General features: G+C 52.1%; 1 protein-coding gene across 1 annotated transcript; it reads left to right on the top strand.

Moving 5' to 3' along the window:
- Nucleotides 1–8,167: 8,167 nt before the first annotated feature.
- LOC135441829 (olfactory receptor 14A16-like) lies at nt 8,168–9,100 on the top strand. The gene has a single exon (XM_064701384.1). The coding sequence runs from the start codon at nt 8,168–8,170 to the stop codon at nt 9,098–9,100; it is 933 nt and encodes a 310-aa protein (XP_064557454.1).
- Nucleotides 9,101–18,451: the final 9,351 nt, after the last annotated feature.

The raw sequence follows: 18,451 nt of genomic DNA, 5'->3' as shown, positions 1-18,451 counted from the left end.
CCCACAGATGTTACAACTGTCCAGGTTCCAGCTGAATTTCAAAGGCAGACACAGCCAGCAGCAGTTGCCCCTCTAGAAACAAGGAGATCTAAGATGAAAGCAGAGCACCCAGATAGGGGAGGGCCCTCACAACCCACAGGGGAGCAAGAGGTTGCAATCATCACCGAGTCCCTGAGGTACAAAAGTCTCCGTAATCTGCGCACAGACATTGTATGACAGGGATGTGAGGCTTATACAACCTGGCTGCTTTGCGTCTGAGATCTTATGAGTACAAGCGTCCAGCTGGATGGTGGTGAGGCAAGGACTTTGGGACCCTTGACCCAGGACTCAGGTATCAATCAGATTGTTGTAAAGGAACCAGGGTCTCTTTCCCTCTGGGAGCGGCTTTTAATGAGTGTCAGAGAGAGGTTTATCCACAGGGAGAGAATGCAGGACCAGCACCACAGAATGTGCTGGAAGACCCTTGAGGAAGAGATCCAACAGCTGAGAGAAGTGGCAGAATTAGAGGTACTCTTTGGGAGGGATGGACAGCATGATAATGACCCCGACAAAGTCAGGTGCACAGGGCAAATGTTGTGGAGCCTGGCAAATCTGGGGCCATACCAATACACCACCTTTATTGCTACAATTAAAGCTGATAACAACCAAGAGACAGTGGGTTCTGTAGCCAACAAGCTTAAGAATTATGAAAGTATGATCAATGGACTGATGCAGGCTCATGTCTCTGCTGTGATTAAGGACCTCAAAGAGGAGATGAGGGAGGTGGTGAGGGAAGAGGTGAGGAGGAACAGTTCCCACATTGCAGCACTGTGAGTCACAGGCCCCAGAGTCAGAGCCCAACATTCCCCAGCTAGAGAGAGGGGGGATACACCCCACAGGCTGACCTGTGTTTTTTTCTGCGTGACCACGGGGAAGACATGGGAAGGTGGGATGGAAAACGCACTTCTGTCCTGGCAGCACGAGTGCGTCAGCTCAAGGAGAGAAACACAAATCAAGGGAAGTCCAGTAAAGTGAAGGTAGCCTCAACCTCCCATGACCGAGCTGCTGAGTATGATCTGTCAGATCCCCTAGAAGGTACCTCTACCATGAATACCCAGGGTTAGAGGGGCCCTGCCTCCAGCCAGCGAGAGGCACGGGAAAACCGGATTTTCTGGACGGTGTGGATCCGATGGCCTGGCACATCAGAACCACAAAAGTAAGATGCTTTATTGATACTGGTGCTCAGTGTACCCTGATACCATCGGGACATGTGGGGGCAGAACCTGTTTCCATTGCCAGGGTGACGGGGGGAACACAGCAATTGACCCTGTTAGAAGCCGAGGTGAGCCTGACTGGGAAAGAGTGGAAAAAACATCCTATTGTGACAGGCCCAGAGGCCCCGTGTATTCTGGGCATAGATTTCCTCCTGAACGGCTATTACAAAGACCCAAAGGGACTCAGATGGGCTTTTGGCATAGCTGCTGTGGAGGCAGAAAACATCAAGCAGTTGAACACTTTGCTTGGACTATCAGAAAACCCGTCTGCAGTAGGACTCCTGAAGGTGGAAGAGCAAAGACCACCAATTGCCACCTCAACAGTGCACCGCCAGCAGTATCAGATGAATCAAGTTGACATGATCCCCATCCACAAAATGATCCGTGAGCTGGAGAGCCAAGGGCTGGTCCGCAAGACCCACTCACCCTTCAACAGCCTCACTTGGCCTGTGCGTAAATCTGAAGGAGAATGGAGATTGACTGTGGACTATCGTGCATTGAATGAAGTGACTCCACCACTGAGCGCTGCTGTGCCGGACATTCTGGAACTCCAGTACGAGCTGGAGTCCAAGGCAGCAAAGTGCTTTGCTACCATTGGCATTGCTAACACATTTTTCTCCATTCCTATGGCAGCAGAATGCAGGCCTCAGTTTGCTTTCACCTGGAGGGGAGTGCAGTACACCTGGAACCGACTGCCCCAGGGGTGGAAGCACAGCCCCACCATCTGCCATGGACTGATCCAGGCTGCACTGGAAAAGGGTGAGGCTCCAGAGCACCTGCAGTACATCAATGACATCATTGTGTGGGGGAACATGGCAATGGAAGTATTTGAGAAAGGAGAGAGGATCATCAGGATTCTGCTAGAAGCCAGCTTTGCTGTCAAGAAGAGCAAAGTCAAGGGATGTGCCAAAGAGATCCAGTTTCTGGGAGTGAAGTGGCAAGACGGACGGCGTCAGATTCCCACAGAGGTCATCAACAAAATCACCACGATGTCTCCACCAACTAGCAAGACAGAAATGCAATCTTTCCTGGGTGCCATAAGTTTTGGAGAATGCACATTCCCGAATAAAGTAAGATTGTGAGCCCTCTTTACCTGCAAGAAGAACGAGTTCCACTGGGGTCCTGAACAGCAACAAGCCTTTGCCCAGATCAAGCAGGAGATCGCTCATGTGATTGCCTTTGGCCCAGTCAGGACAGGACCAGAGGTGAAGAATGTGCTGTACTCTGCAGCCAGGAACAATGGCTTGTCCTGGAGCCTTTGGCAGAAGGTGCCTGGGGACACTCGAGGCCGACCACTGGGATTTTGGAGTCAAAGCTACAGAGGCTCTGAAGCCAACTACACTCCCACAGAGAAGGAAATCTTGGAGTCCAGGCTGCCTCAGAGGTGATTGGTACAGAAGCGCAACTCTCCCTGGCGCCCTGACTACCGGTGCTGGGGTGGATGTTTAAAGGAAAGGTTCCCACTACCGACCACACCCCTGACGCTACATGGAGTAAGTGGATTACTCTTGTTACACAGCACGCCCTTATTGGAAACCTGAATCGCCCTGGGATTTTGGAGATAATTACAAACTGGCCGGAAGGTGAGAACTTTGGTCTCGCTAATGAAGAGGAACAAGAACCAGTGACACGGGCTGAAGAGGCTCCTCCATACAACCAACTGCCCCCAGAGGAAAAACGCTACGCTCTTTTCACTGACGGTTCCTGTGGCATTGTAGGGATGAACTGGAAGTGGAAAGCAGCCGTATGGAGCCCCACACGACAGGTTGCACAAGCTACCGAAGGAGAAGGTGGATCAAGCCAACTTGCTGAACTCAAAACTGTTCAACTGGCCCTGGACATTGCTGAGAGAGAGAAACGGCCAAAGCTCTACCTCTCCACTGGTTCATGGATGGCAGCCAATGCTCTGTGGGGATGGCTGGAGAGGTGGAAAAAGGCTAACTGGCAACGTAGAGGAAAACCAATTTGGGCTGCTGATGAGTGGAAAGACATTGCTACCAGAGTAGGGAAACTGCCTGTGAAGGTCCACCATGTAGATGCCCACGTCCCCAAGAGCAGAGCCAATGAGGAGCACCAAAACAATGAGCAAGTAGACCAAGCTGCAAAGATAGAGGTGTCGAAGATAGACTTAGATTGGCAATGTAAGAGGGAGTTATTCCTAGCTCGATGGGCCCGTAATGCCTCAGGCCATCAGGGCAGAGATGCCACCTATAAGTGCGCGTGAGACCGAGGCGTGGATCTAAACATGGACAGTATTTCACAGGTTATCCATGATTGGGAGACGTGTGCTGCCATCAAGCGAGTGAAGCCCCTCTGGTATGGTGGGCGGTGGTCCAAGTACAAGCATGGGGAGGCCTGGCAGATTGACTACATCACACTGCCCCAGACACGCCAAGGCAAGCGCCATGCGCTGACCATGGTGGAAACTGCCACTGGATGGTTGGAGACCCACCCTGGGCCTCATGCCACTGCCCCTAACACCATCCTGGGCCTGGGAAAGCAAATCCTGTGGAGACATGGTGTGGGAGGATCGTCGTCCATTTGTCCCAGGTGTCCACAGGGCTGGGTTTTTACCTAGGTACAGGCAGTCATTTGGTGACAGGGGAACTCCCACCAGGCATGTTGAGAGCAGATCCTCTACGCTTCCCATGGCCATGCAAGGATTGTCTGGCTTTAATGACTTTGCCAAAGTGACCCAGATGTTTTGTTTTGGCTGAGGGATAATCCAGCCGGTGGTCACTTGGATACAGATGAGGGTGCTGATAAAGACGATGGCAATGGTGGCACTGTCACTGCTGCGGGGTGCCCTGGAGGGTATCGCAGGAAGAATCATGCTTCTTCTTTCCATAGAAAGGAGAAAGCTAAGGTAGTTTTCACTATTGGATGGTAAAAGCATACATTAGTTGACTTTTTTTAAGACATTCCTAAACATTCTTAAGTTCTCCCTCTAGCTCTTACCAACTCCTCCCAGTCACTCCCTTCACTTTCTTAAGGAAAGTTTGAGGGAGGGGAAAAAGGAGTAGTTTCAAGAGGGGAAGGAGGGAGGGGTAGGGATAAAGGGTCACTGGTAGAGGGATGGAAAAGGGAGGGGTGTGTCTGCATTTGAGATTGACATGGACGTTATCAGTGGGATATATCTACATGTGATGAGTGTCCTTGCCACAATGTTTGGATATGTGAATTTCTTTTTTCTTCATCTCCAAGAGAAAGCTGCTTCTGTGGCATGGTGGGAGACGGAACTGACTTCCTGTTCATTCGAGGAGTCGTCTTCAGATCTGTGGTCTATGTAGGGACTGATAAATCTTCTGGGAATCCACCGGGGTCCTGTATCTGTAGAAACACAAGCATATTCTGTCCCCCACATAATGAGAGGGTATGGCCCTTCAACAATTTTAGATTCATGATTCTGATCAAGTACTGGAGGTCTTTGAGGTGTGTGTACGTGTTGTTATGAAAGTGCCTTAAGACAGGGGGGTTTGGTTCATTTTTGAGAGCAATTCTTGAAATATATATGATATTAGAATTAATGAAATTCAAATAATGTAAAGTACTCTGCACAGTCTCTCTTGTATAGAGAGAGCCGGGGGCTATGTACAAACCACAAATGGGACGGGACTGCTGTGGAACGTGCGTTGAGCTGTTTTATTTTTCAGCAGCAGTCTCATTACATGGTTGTGACAATGGGAAGATGCCAGCAGCTCACATCCCAAGCAGCAGACCAAGAACTTAATAGTACAGCTTACTTTATAAATTTTTTGACCAATCACACAAAGCAAAGGCATATTGACAGCAGTTCTATCCACCCACTGTAAGCACACGTACCTTTCGTTAAAACAATGCTTGCTTATTTTGAATACAATACCTGCTTGTAAGCCTCAAAACACAATGCACAAAGCTGCATTATTAAGCTTCAAACTTCCTAATATCTTGCTAGATAAACTTCTCTGTAGCTTAGGGAGTTATTCTAGACAAGCATTAATACACATACCATTGTTCTATTTGTCCTTACTTTTCTACTTTTTGCATAATTTTTCTGCTGACCTATCTCATGGCTACTGCTTAGCTCTAATCACAGCTCTGCTGTCTCTGAGGCCTGCCTTTTGCAGCTTCCCGAAAACTCTCTGATTTTGTGGATTCCCACACTGAACACAAGTTCAGCTATTTTAAATCAAATGCTCACTGATGTAGATAGTATTAGACATGGCACACTGCAAAATAGAGCTGCTATAGATTTTTTGCTGTTAGCACATGAGCACAGGTGTGAGGATTTTGAAGGAATGTGTTGGCTGAATCTCTCTGGCCAGTCTGCATCCATTCACAGGAACTGAAAAAACTACAAGATAACATGAAAAATTTCACCCTGAATGACTGGGGCTTGGATGAATGATTTGAGGGATGGGGAATAACTGGATGGTTGAAAGACAAAATAAAGACAGCTTTGTTATTACTAGAAGTCATTCTTATATTGCTTTGTATTATTCCATGCCTAAGGAAATTGGTGACTCAGTTGGTAGAAAATACAGTGAAAAGGGTTTGGCTGGTGCAAGAAGAAGAAGGGGGAGTTGTAGCAATGTATCTGAACAACTTATGCCACACTGTGCACCAGCCATACCACTTGTAGTTGTTCATATCAGAGTCCTCTGATAAGAGGTTACTAAGACATAAACTGTGCTAAATGAAGAAGGAAGAGGCTGAGAAACAGAATACCAAGACCTCAAGAACTTGATAATAGAGGACTGAGAACCACCTGAACTGCAACCAATCACATACTCTGAGAAGTGTGCGCAGAACACAGGGACAACACAGTGAAGAAGAGCATGATCAGCCTGTGCAGTAGGGTTAGAATGTATAAATAAGTGCATAATGTAAACAATCAATGGCTTCTGTTTAATCATATTGGTTAGATATACAGGAGTCCTGTTTTCCCACAATGGGTGCCTGGGAAAGAGGGATGGTTCTTTTCCATAGAATGGAAAGCACTGAGGCAGGAGCAGGAGACAAGTGACCCTTGCAGGGCTGGGGCCTCAGTGCCTCCTTGTCCCTGCTCAGCAGCCTGGCAGGGGTCGCCCCATGCTCCTGCCCTTGCCATTGCACATCCCCACATGCCAGTGCCCATCCCGGGAAGAGCCCTGAGCAAGGAGGGAGGGACAGGATCTGCCTGGCCAGGGGCTGGGGCTCAGGCCTTGGCCCTTTGCATTCCTCAAACACATCCAGCTTTGCTCAGCACCAGAGACACCTTTGCCTTCTTTGTCCCCAGCTGTCGTCACTGCCTCCAGTGTTCTGCTCTAACTGGAATCTGGAGATGCTTTCTGAGTTGTGTTCCTCAGTGGGACCCATTAAAACTTCAAGGAACTTTGGAGTTTCAATTTAATTTTGAGTTCTTGAGAAGTTTTTTGGGCACTCTCTCAGGGACTGAGTCTTATGTAAACAACACCAAATCCCCAAGAGGCTCATTAAAGTCCTTGTCCTGTGTCTGTGCTGCTGAGCTTTAAAGGAACAGCTCTTCCCAGGACCAGCTCCTCTCCCAGTCCAGCAGGGCTGAGGGCTCTGCCTGCAGGCACTGAGGGGACAGGAGCCAGGCAGAGACAGGCTGAAGGCAATCAGGATTGGGAAGACATTGAGCTGAGACTTCACTTGGGGAAAGATCTTCACAGCCCTGTGCATGGTGAGTGTGTGGGTGCAGGGCAATGTCCCCTGTGCTCCTGGAGGGATCTCCTGAAGCCAGCACACCCCACAGCCTGGGGGATGTGTCAGGAGGACTCTCTCATTTTCTCTGTGGCACAGGAGGAGCAGGAGGAGGATGTGCTGCAGAGCGGGGCTGCCCTGGGCACCGTCAGAGGGACAGGGCAGGACGGCTCCTGCTGCCAGGGACGGCTGCAGGGGCTGAAGCTGGGGCTGCAGCCAGGGCTGCCCAGGGCTGTCCTGCAGAGCAGCTCCTGCAGCCCTCAGGGCTCTTGGCCAGCCCAGGGCATGTGCCACCTGCCAGGGGCAGCTCTCAGCCTGACTGGCAGCTCCCCATGGACGCTGCAGGGGAGAAGTTGGAGGTGGAAGGAGCCACCCCCATCAGGGCAGATTCCTCCTGCTCTGGAGATGGTGCTGCATGGCCAGGGCTGCTCTCAGCTTTCTCCTAAAGGGAAGGGAAAGGGGCTGTCAGCTTTGGCTGTGTCACTGACACTCCTGTACTGTCACCCTGGGCATCAGCAGATGGGCCTCAGATCTCCCTCAGAAAGTGCCTCCTCAGCCTCCTCTCCCTACAGACAGCAACAGCAGCACCTTGGCTTGCAGCATCTCTGTTTGTCTGGCCTGCCCTTAAGGCCCTGCTGCCAGGGAGATGCCCCCGGGCAGTGCCCTGTGCTGGGAGGAGACTGCAGGGCAGAGCTGAGCCCCCAGGGCTGGGCTGGGCTCTGGCAGCACTGGCAGGGACAAGGCTTGGATAGAGAGAAACAGATCCTAGAAAGCACAGTTCCAGGCAGCAGAGAGCCAGACCCATCTTTGGTATCCCTTTCTGTTCAGGTGCACTGGGAAAGAGAGAAGGACTTAGAGAAATTGACTTTGCAACTGGAGTCATTAGAAACCCCACTTTTGTTTTTAAGCATGTTTTATGTTCAATCACCCTGAACTAGAGGGAGGTGTAATGGGCAAAGGGCATCTGCATGGGGAGCAGCAGGCCTGAGTGCCCTGGGGCACGGGGAGCCCTGTTTTCCTGCTGGGCTTCCCCAGGACTCAGGCTGAGAGCAATCCTGAAGATGAGGCAGGAACTCAGCAGCATAAACCCAAGCTCAAAAATGAAAATGTTGAGTGAACTTCCGTGACAAGTGGAGAAGGTTTTGAGAGAATTCCTAAAATAACTCAGATTGAGCCAAAGAGCTTTTCAATGTCTCCTTTCAACAGTCCACCATGGCCAGCGTGAAGGAATGTCCAACAGCAGCTCCATCAGGCACTTCCTCCTGCTGGCATTGGCAGACACGCGGCAGCTGCAGCTCCTGCACTTCTGCCTCTTGCTGGGCATCTCCCTGGCTGCCCTCCTGGGCAACGGCCTCATCATCAGCGCCGTAGCCTGCGGCCACCACCTGCACACACCCATGTTCTTCTTCCTGCTCAACCTGGCCCTTACTGACCTGGGCTCCATCTGCACCACTGTCCCCAAAGCCATGCACAATTCCCTCTGGGACACCAGGGACATCTCCTACACTGGATGTGCTGCTCAGCTCTTTTTATTTATGTTCTTCATTGGATCAGAGTATTTCCTCCTGACCGTGATGTGCTACGACCGCTATGTGTCCATCTGCAAACCCCTGCACTACGAGACCCTCCTGGGCAGCAGAGCTTGTGCCCACATGGCAGCAGCTGCCTGGGCCAGTGCCTTTCTCAATGCTCTCATGCACACAGCCAATACATTTTCCCTGCCCCTGTGCCATGGCAATGCCCTGGGCCAGTTCTTCTGTGAAATCCCACAGATCCTCAAGCTCTCCTGCTCACAATCCTTCCTCAGGGAACATGGGTATCTTCTGGTCAATATCTGTTTACTATTTGGTTGTTTTGTGTTCATGGTTTTCTCCTATGTGCAGATCTTCAGGGCTGTGCTGAGGATCCCCTCTGAGCAGGGACGGCACAAAGCCTTTTCCACCTGCCTCCCTCACCTGGCTGTGGTCTCTCTGTTCCTCAGCACTGGCATGTTTGCCTACCTGAAGCCCCCCTCCATCTCCTCCCCATCCCTGGATCTGGCCCTGTCAGTTCTGTACTCGGTGGTGCCTCCAGCCCTGAACCCCCTCATCTACAGCCTGAGGAACCAGGAGCTCAAGGCTGCAGTGTGGAGACTGATGACTGGATGCTTTCAGGAACATTAAACTGTTGGTCAATTACTTCAAATCACTTGTAATAAAACTCATTTTTGATACTTCTTGTTGGTTTCATTTTGGAGATCTGTTTCCTTTGTTTTAATTTTTTCATATTGTCAACAAAGTAAAGCCATTCCTTGTGCCATTTCTCATTTTGTTTCCACATTCCCTATGGCCAATGAGTCTCTCAATGAGGGGCTGCGATCTTGGTGGCTTTAAATGAACTAAAAGATCTCCCAGCAAAGATTTCTGCAGAGATGCCTTTTTGTTGCCTTCTCTGGAGCTGCAGCAGCAATGTCTGTGTGCAGAGCTGGGGCAGATCAGTGCTGGCCCAGCAGCTGTGCCCAGCAGCAGCAGCACTTGGTGTTGCCAGTGCTGCTGCCGTGGCCCTGCCCCGCTGCCCTGGTGGCCCTGGTGTTGCTGCAAGGCCTGAGTGCTCTCGGGGCCGGGCACAGCCCTGGGGGTGGCAGTGCCGGGGCTGCAGCAGGGACAGGCCATGGGCACTGCTGGGGCAGCGCTGACGCCTCAGCCCAGGGCCTGGGGGCTCCAGGCTCCTTGCCCAGGCTCTCTCAAGAACACACCCAGGCCAATGCTCAGCAAAGAACTGCCCTGCGAGCAGCCCCAGGCTGGCCGTGGGCAGGCTGGGGGTAAACAGCATGGCTGGGGCTCTGCAAGGGCCCTGGGGCAGAGGGGAAGGAGCAGCAGAGCTGGGGCTGATCCATCCCCAGTGCACTGCACAGCCCAGGGCAGCGTCCCAGAGCGTCCTCATGGAGCTGCCAACAACATCCCCCCTCTGCAGCCCTGGCCTCTCCCCCAGCTCACACAGGTGCCCCATCCTTGCAGGCACAGACACAGCAGCACTGGCTCAGCAGCCCCTGTTTGCATTGCACACAGCAGGGGGAGCACCCCCATGCTGTTGGTGTGGGGACATGAACCTGAGGGAGCACAAATGCCATCAGCCCCTGGGGCCAGCAAGGGCTGGGGGACACCAGGGAAACCACTCAGCTTTGTCCTGGCCTCTGCACTCAGCCAGAAAGTTTGTTCCCATCAGCTGGGAGTTCCTTGTCCCACTGCAGACGCTGTTGCTCAGAGCCAGGGCTGCCTGGCAGCCACCCCCAAACTGCCCTGAGCATTTCCTTGGCTTCACTTTATTTACTTTCTTTACTCTTTGCTTTCTTTACTCTTCCTGCTATAAATTTCTTTGCTTTTTTTACGCTTCCTGCTACACATTTCTTCTTATTTCCCACTCCTGTTCCCTGCCCTGCAAACAGCCCATCCCTATTTGCCCTTTCCTCTCTGGCCCCACTTGCAGTTCCTGACTTGGCACCATGGGAATGTCCCTTGGGCATCAGGATCATCCTACAAGTGCTGCAGGAATTGTCTGCAGGCTCCTGCAGTGCCTGGTGCTGCTCCCTTGCCAGAGGCACCCCAGGCCAGGGGGGCACATCTGGGCTGCTGTGTCTGCCTCTGGGGCTCCCTGTTCTGGGCAGTGAGGAGGAGCTGCAGAGGCTCTGCAGGACTGACAGGATGGGCTTTGGGGCTGGCAGGAGAAGCTGAAGGACCTGGGCTGCTGGAGCTTCTGAAGAGGAGGCCCAGGGCTCATCCTGCAACTGCTCCAAGGGTGGCTTCAGAGAATCCCAGAATCAGCCAGGTTGGAAAAGACCTTGGAGATCATCAAGTCCAACCTGTGCCCTGACACTGCTCTGTCTCCCTGAGATTCCTCTTCTCCAGGATAAACAACCCCAGCTCCCTCAGCTGCTCCTCAAAGCTCTTGTGTTCCAGACCCCTCCGCAGCCTTGTTGTCCTTCTCTGGACACGCTCCAGCCCCTCCATGGCCTTCCTAAACTGGGGGCCCAGAACTGGACACAGCACTCGAGGTGTGGCCTCACCAGTGCCGAGTGCAGGGGAAGAATCCCTGCCCTGCTCCTGCTGGCCACACCATTCCTGAGCCAGGCCAGGAGCCATTGGCCTTCTTGGCCACCTGGGCACACTGCTGGCTCATGTCCAGCCTGCTGTCCATCAGTCCCTGCAGGTCCCTTTCTGCCTGGCTGCTCTCCAGCCACTCTGTCCCCAGCCTGTAGCACTGCAGGGGTTGTTGTGGCCAAAGTGCAGGACCCAGCTCTTGGACTTGTGAAACCTGACCTTGTTGGATTTGGGCCCTGGATCCAGCCTGTCCAGGGCCCTCTGCAGAACCCTCCTACCCTCCAGCAGATCCACACTCACACCCAGCTCGGTGTCATCTGCAAATTTGCTGATGCTGGACTCAGTCCCCTCATGCACATCATCAGTGCAGATACTGAAATCCACGCTGGCTGGCTCTGATCCCTCGGCCATCCTATGGGTGCCCTGGGGTGGCACTCAGGGTGATCTGTTCCATAACCTTGCCGGGCACCCAGGTCAGGCTGACAGGCCTGGAGTTCCCCAGCTCCTCCTTCCAGCCCTTCTTGGGGATGGGCTCACACTGGCACCTCCAGTCCTCTGGGACCTCCCTGCTGAGCCAGCACTGATGGTAAATGAGGGAGAGCAGCTTGGGGAGCTCCCCCACAGCTCCCTCATCCCCCCGGGATGGATCCCATCCAATCCCATGCCCCTGTGAGAATCTGAGTGGCTCAGCAGGTCCCCAGCTGCTTCCTCCTGAAATACAGGGGCTGTTCTGCTCCCTGTGCCCATCCAGCAGCTCAGGAGAACACTTGTCCCAAGGACAACCTGTCTTATTCTTGAAAACTGAGGCAAAGAAGTGGTTAGGTACATCAGCCTTTCCCTCATATTTGGTAACCACATCTCCCCCAATAATGAATGGAGATTGTTCTTGTACCTCCTTTTGCCATTGATGTATTTATAGAAACATTTTTATTATCCTTCACAGAAGTGGCCTGGTGAAGCCTTAAGCTTTCCCCTCTCTAATTTTCTTTCTGCATAACCTAACAACATCCTTAAACATTTCCTGAGTTACCTGCCTCTCTGTCCAAAGGTGATGCACCTTCCTTTTTTACCCCAAGTTCCTGCAAAAGGCCCATCACATACAGAACGTCACCTGTTGGCTAAAGTACACCTCAGAGGAAGAAAATACAAAAGTCTATAAATGAAAAGAGGGAAAGCAAGCTAGGAAAGTAAATGAAGAGGCTGGGAAGGCTAACAAAAACTGGGATTCCCTTGACCACCTACCTCCTCCTACCCTTGCAGTACCTCAAATCCCTCCTCCAGTTCCTCTTTCTGTGGACCCAATTCCTCCTCCTCTCCCAGCTGTCATTCCTTTACCACCTCCTAACCCAGTTATACCTCTACCACCTTCCCCTCCACCCTCTCCTTACTCTGTTTACCATTCACTACCGTCCCCTTACCTCTGCCATCTCATGCACCCCTTATTCACCACCAAGTTCCTGCTCTGCCTCCCCCACCACAAACGAGAAGCCAAACAACATCTCAGAATCTCATGCCCAAGAGTGCAGTTACCCAGTCAGCCTCCACAGCTGATGTTGTAACACCTGGTCCAAAGTGGCAAAAGTGAAAAATTGTTCCCCCTCAGAGAAGTTCCCATGGGCGGGGTGGCCAGGGAGATTGGATTTGTAAACGCTCCCTTGACTGCGTCCAAAGTTGGAAACTTTAAGAAAGAATTGCGAAATTTAGTGGAAGACCCAGTAGGAATTGCAAATCAAATTGATCCATTTTTAGCCCTAATATTTATACATGGGGAGAATTGAACTCCATCTTTAACATCCTATTTTCCCCAGGAGAGACTCGATAAATACGAACTGAAGGAATGAAAATTTGGGAGTGAGAAAACCAACCTGGGCCCCCAGGTGACCAAAAAATGCCTTCAGTGGAGCCTAACTGGGACCCTAATCAAGAAGAGGGGAGAAGGAACATGAGAGGTTACAGGTCCCTGATGACCAGAGGGATAAAAGAATCAGTCCCTAGAGGGAGTAATACCAGGTTAGCGTTGGACGGCACCCAGAAAAAGACAAGACCCCAGCACCATGGCTTAATGGGCTAAAGCAAAACTTCCAGATTTACTCTGATGTTGACCCAGACAGCCCAGAAGACCAATCTTGGGTTCACTGCAGTTGGGGATGACCCCAAGAATCCTTTTTTCCCAGCCTGATGTTTCCAAGAAGGAGTCTGAATTCTTTGGCTCTGGTTTCCAAGGTTGTTTATTGTTTCTTATCTATAACATTTTTTCTCTGGCCTGCTGAGATCTTTTCAGCAGGTCAGACAGAGGCACACTCTCCATCCCAGGGCTGGTGTCTACGTTTTATCCTATGAACTATGTGTACTTTATTTATCATTATTTTCCAATACCTAAAGACACACAGCAGGGGACTTTCAATCAAAACAAATGCACCTTTTATTGCATGCCCATAGCAAATGTAACAGAAGGATTAGAAAGGCGATAAAGTACAGAGAGAGAGAGAAAGAAGGGTTGGGTTGGGTTGGGGGAATAGCTACCAACAGGGAGATGAAATCCTCGTGGTCTGGCCAACAGATCCATCTGGTCACGTCGGGGAGAATCTCAAAGTCTTTGGGTAACTCAGGGCTCTTTTATAATCTACTGCCGGGAGGGAGCAGGACGGCACATGGAGGGCACAGTGGAGAATAAATCCATTGGGAACAGGCACAGACAGTCCAGGTCTGAACAGCACAAACCGGTGCCAGCAGTGAGCGGGGCCCGTTGTTTCAGGACTGGTTCCTATGGGAAACATCCCGCTTCCCATGGCAGACATCCCGCTCCAGTCAGGCCAGCATCCCTGCGTTAGAATTTGAAGGGTCTCAGTCTCAGTCCTAGGGGGGCCTTCAATCTCCGTCCTTGACGGCGGCTGTGAGGCAGATGATGGATCTTGGACCGTCTCTAACAGACTGACATCCCAAAACATAGTTGTAATTATGCATTTCCCCTTAAAAATATAAGTTTTGGAATTAGGAGAATTATAAATATTTTTCTTCTTTATAATACTATTAGTCTATATTTGTAATACAAAATTTTAATATTTATATCTAAAAAACAAAAGCTGTTTTGCCAGCAAAAAATGTATTGGTCATTAGTTCTAAGTAACACAATTCCCAACATTAATTCATTCAGAAGTGTGGCTATTGATTTTTCCTTCTTTATGCTAATCAGTCCTATTTTGAATCCTTTTGTTATCTTTTTTATCATTTTCAAAGACAGGATAAAAGGGGCCACATTGGGGTCCGTGGAGACATTTCTGGGGCACATTTGGCGCAGTTTTGGGTCTGGAGAGGGAATTCAGAGAGAACTTGAGAGTCTGGAGGAAACTTGGGTGAGCCAAGTGGGCACTTGGAGGGGCACTCAGGGATTCTGAGGGACAGTTCGGGGTCCGGGGCAGCACTTGGGGGGCTCCGACGGGGATCGCTGGGGCGCGGGGGGTGATGGGAGTTGTAGGCACGGGAGGGTGGGTGTGGGTGTGTGTGTGGGTGTGTGTGTGTGTAATGCAGTTTAACGGGGCCGGAGAGCATCACGGGAGTTCGAGGCCCAGCTGCCGTGGCTGTCAGTAAAGGCGCGGGGCATGACGGGACATGAAGTCCCGGCTGGAACAGCACTGGGCATGCGCCGCGGAGCATGATGGGAGCCATAGTCCCGGAAGTAGCTCCACCGCTTTGTTTGGGGGTCCGGGAAGGCACTTGGCGGACACTTCTGCATCCGAGCCGCGACTTGAGATCCTCGGGGGAACGTAAACGGTTCGGGAGCGCTTCATGGGAGCTCTGGGAGCTTTAACCGGGCTCTTTAGGGCGGGGGCAGGGCAGGAGTTTTAGGCGCGGGACTGTGTTCTGAGGGGCTCTGGGGCCGCGGTGCAGGAGAGGAGATGAATTCCCAGAAGTGGCTGTACCGGGTATCTGTGGGGTTGGGAGCACTCAGGGTATCCGGGGACGCTTTTGGGGGCTCCCGAATGGGCGCTGAGGGGGCACTGAGGGATCCTGGAGGGTTTGGGGGACACTTAAGGGACAAAGGGGCAGCGGATGTAGGGGCTTCTGTGGAGCGCAGGGCATGACGGGCGTTGCAGTCCCGGCTCCAATGGGGCTCAATCAGGCCGCAGGGCACGACGGGAGTTGTGGCTACCGTAGGCACCGTCCCCGAGTCTCCGATCTCCGGCGCTGATTGGCTGCTCGCGGTGATGGGCGGGAGTCTCGGCAAATGGGATACGGTGGAGGCGGGAACAGCCCATTCAACTTATCCAGTCCCTCCCAGTACAGACCAGTACAACCCCAGTACAGCCCTGTTTATCACAAGTAGAACCCAGTACGAGCCCAGTGCCCCTCCAGTCCCTCCCAGTACAGCCCAGTCCATCCCTATACACCTGAGTTTATTCCCAGTCCCTCCCAGTTCATCCCAGTGGCATCCACAGGATGCCCCAGTGTCCCCAGTCTTCTCCGCAATGGCCCCACTGTCCCCAGTATGTCCCAGTATCCCCGAGGGTCACTCCCAGTATGTCCCAGTGTCTCCCACAGCATTCCCAGTGTTCCCCAGTATGTCCCAGTCCTCCCCAGTGTTTCCAAGGACAGTTTCATTTCTCACGGTGGCTGTGGCAGCCAAACCCAGCAGTGGGGTCAGTGCACATGGCCACAGCCCCTTGCAGGGGCCCAGTGCAGCTTGGGCTGATGATCCACCCTCACAGCTGGCCCAGGACAGCTCTGCAGTGCCTTTGGTGGCACCTGGGGCTGGCACACACCTGAGCAGTGTGTCTGTTTGAGTGGGGAAACTCAGCAGTTTGAGATTGCTGCAAAAACCCAAAAAGGGCAAACCCACTCAGGCTGAGTGCAGCCAGCTCTGCAAGCACAGCAGGGCCCAGGGCAGTGAGGACAGACAGGATGGGGCTGGGCAATGTGGAGCAAGGTTGTCCACACTGGGTCAGAGCTCCAGGCACAGCTTCTGTGAGCAGGCCAGAGCTGCTGAGGGGAGACCCTGGGTCAATATCAATCACACAATGCTGCAATCACCTCTGCTCTAAAGAGAAATTTAACAAAAGACACCCTTTAAAAAAGGAATATATATTTTATTACTGCTCTTTGAAATCTTTCTCCATAACTGGAGTAGGAAAACTTTAATGACCCTCTCAGGGCTTTGCTGTTGTTTACATCAAACTCAGTCCTTGACAGTGTCTTCACAAAACTTCTCAAGAACTCAGAGTTATATTTAGACTCCAAATTTTCTTGAAGTTTTAATGGCTCCCACTGAGGACCATGACTGCCTGCCTCTGCATGCCCACACAAAGGCTCCTTCTGGGGGACATGCTGCACCACAGCCCTGCCCTGGCAGGGAAATTCCTTTCTGTTTGGGTCCCTTCTGTTTTCCCTATCTGCCCATTGCATTAATTCTTTCTTTCTCTGGCTGTTCTCTATTATGCCAAAATGATCCACCATCTCTGAAACCTCCCTTCAATCCCTCCCAGATCTCCTCTGCTGTCCTCAGTTTCCACTCCACTCAGCACAGAGCTGCTCTCATTTGCTATTTCAGAGGGTATAATTTACTCAGGCCTGAGCTGTAGTGAGGGATAACTCCCAACATCACATGGAAATGTAATCCTACCAGTGTGTTGTTTATATACAGTCACTAAATGTGAATTACAATTTACCCATTTCCATAAACACACACCCCAAGTTCCCAGATTCAGTCCTTGTTTTCTCTATCCCTGCACCCTTGAGCCAGATGTCTTCATCTTCCCTCCAACCATCCTTGCTGGGAAAGCAGCCCCTGCATGCCTTGTTCTGTGCTGAAAGTTCACAGGCACAGTAAAAACTGAATTAATTAACCCTTTTGGTATCAGCCCCGGCTTTGTGTGGGCAGGCAGAGGCAGGCAGGAGGCAGAGCTGTCAGCAAAGGAAGGGCCCAGCCAGGTGGGGCAGCCGGGGGATGCCGACAGCCTGCAGGGACAGAGGCCAGGGCAGGGACACCGTGGGACAGCCTGGGCTGCACAGGGCACAGGGATGGGCAGCAGCTGCAAGACAGCCCTGCCAGAGCCACCTTGGGCAGCACTTTGGCCATGGCTGCTGGGCCTGGGCCTGAGGCAGGAGCAGGAGACAAGTGACCCTTGCAGGGCTGGGGCCTCATTGCCTCCTTGTCCCTGCTCAGCAGCCTGGCAGGGGCCGCCCCATGCTCCTGCCCTTGCCATTGCACATCCCCACATGCCAGTGCCCATCCCGGGAAGAGCCCTGAGCAAGGAGGGAGGGACAGGGTCTGCCTGGCCAGGGGCTGGGGCTCAGGCGTGGCCCTTGGCATTCCTGAAACACATCCAGGTTTGCTCAGCACCAGAGACACCTTTGCCTTGTTTGTGCCCAGCTGTCATCACTGCCTCCAGTGTTTTGCTCTAACTGGAACCTGGGACTCTTTCCCAGTGGTGTCCCTCAGGGGGAGGCATTAAAACTTCAAGAAAATTTGGAGTTTAAATTTAACTTTGTGTTATTGACTCTCAAAGACTGAGTTTGATGTAAACAACAGCAAAGCCCTGAGAGGGTCATTAAAGTTTTCCTAGTCCAGTTATGGAGAAAGATTTCAAAGAGCAGTAATAAAATATACATTCCTTTTTTAAAGGGTGTCTTTTGTTAAATTTCTCTTTAGAGCAGAGGTGATTGCAGCATTCTGTGATTGATATTGACCCAGGGTCTCTCCTCAGCAGCTCTGGCCTGCTCACAGAAGCTGTGCCTGGAGCTCTGACCCAGTGTGCACAACCTTGCTCCACATTGCCCAGCCCCATCCTGTCTGTCCTCACTGCCCTGGGCCCTGCTGTGCTTGCAGAGCTGGCTGCACCCAGCCTGAGAGGGGTTTGCCCTTTTTGGGGTTTTTTGCAGCAATCTCAAACTGCTGAGTTTCCCCAGTGCAAACAGACACACTGCTCAGGTGTGTGCCAGCCCCAGGTGCCACCAAAGGCACTGCAGAGCTGCCCTGGGCCAGCTGTGAGGGTGGATCATCAGCCCAAGCTGCACTGGGCCCCTGCAAGGGGCTGTGGCCATGGGCACTGCACTGACCCCACTGCTGGGTTTGGCTGCCACGGCCACCGTGAGAAATTAAACTGTCCTTGGAAACACTGCGGAGGACTGGGACATACTGGGGACACTGGGAACGCTGTGGGAGACACTGGGACATACTGGGAGTGACCCTGGGGAGGACTGGGTCATACTGGGGACAGTGGGGCCATTGCAGGGAAGACTGGGAACACTGGGGCATCCTGTGGATGATATTCGGGGGGAACTGGGAGGGACTGGGCTGTACTGGGAGGGACAGGAGGGGCACAGGGGTTGTATTGGGTTCTACTTGGGATGAACCTGGCTGTACTGGGGTTGTACTGGTCTGTACTGGGGAAGAACTGGGCTCTACTGGGAGCGACTGGATAAGTTGAATGTTCCCGTCTC

Source organism: Zonotrichia leucophrys, unplaced genomic scaffold (genome assembly GCF_028769735.1).
Source record: "Zonotrichia leucophrys gambelii isolate GWCS_2022_RI unplaced genomic scaffold, RI_Zleu_2.0 Scaffold_569_32444, whole genome shotgun sequence".
NCBI lineage: Eukaryota > Metazoa > Chordata > Aves > Passeriformes > Passerellidae > Zonotrichia > Zonotrichia leucophrys.
This window is presented reverse-complemented; position numbering and strand designations above follow the sequence as displayed.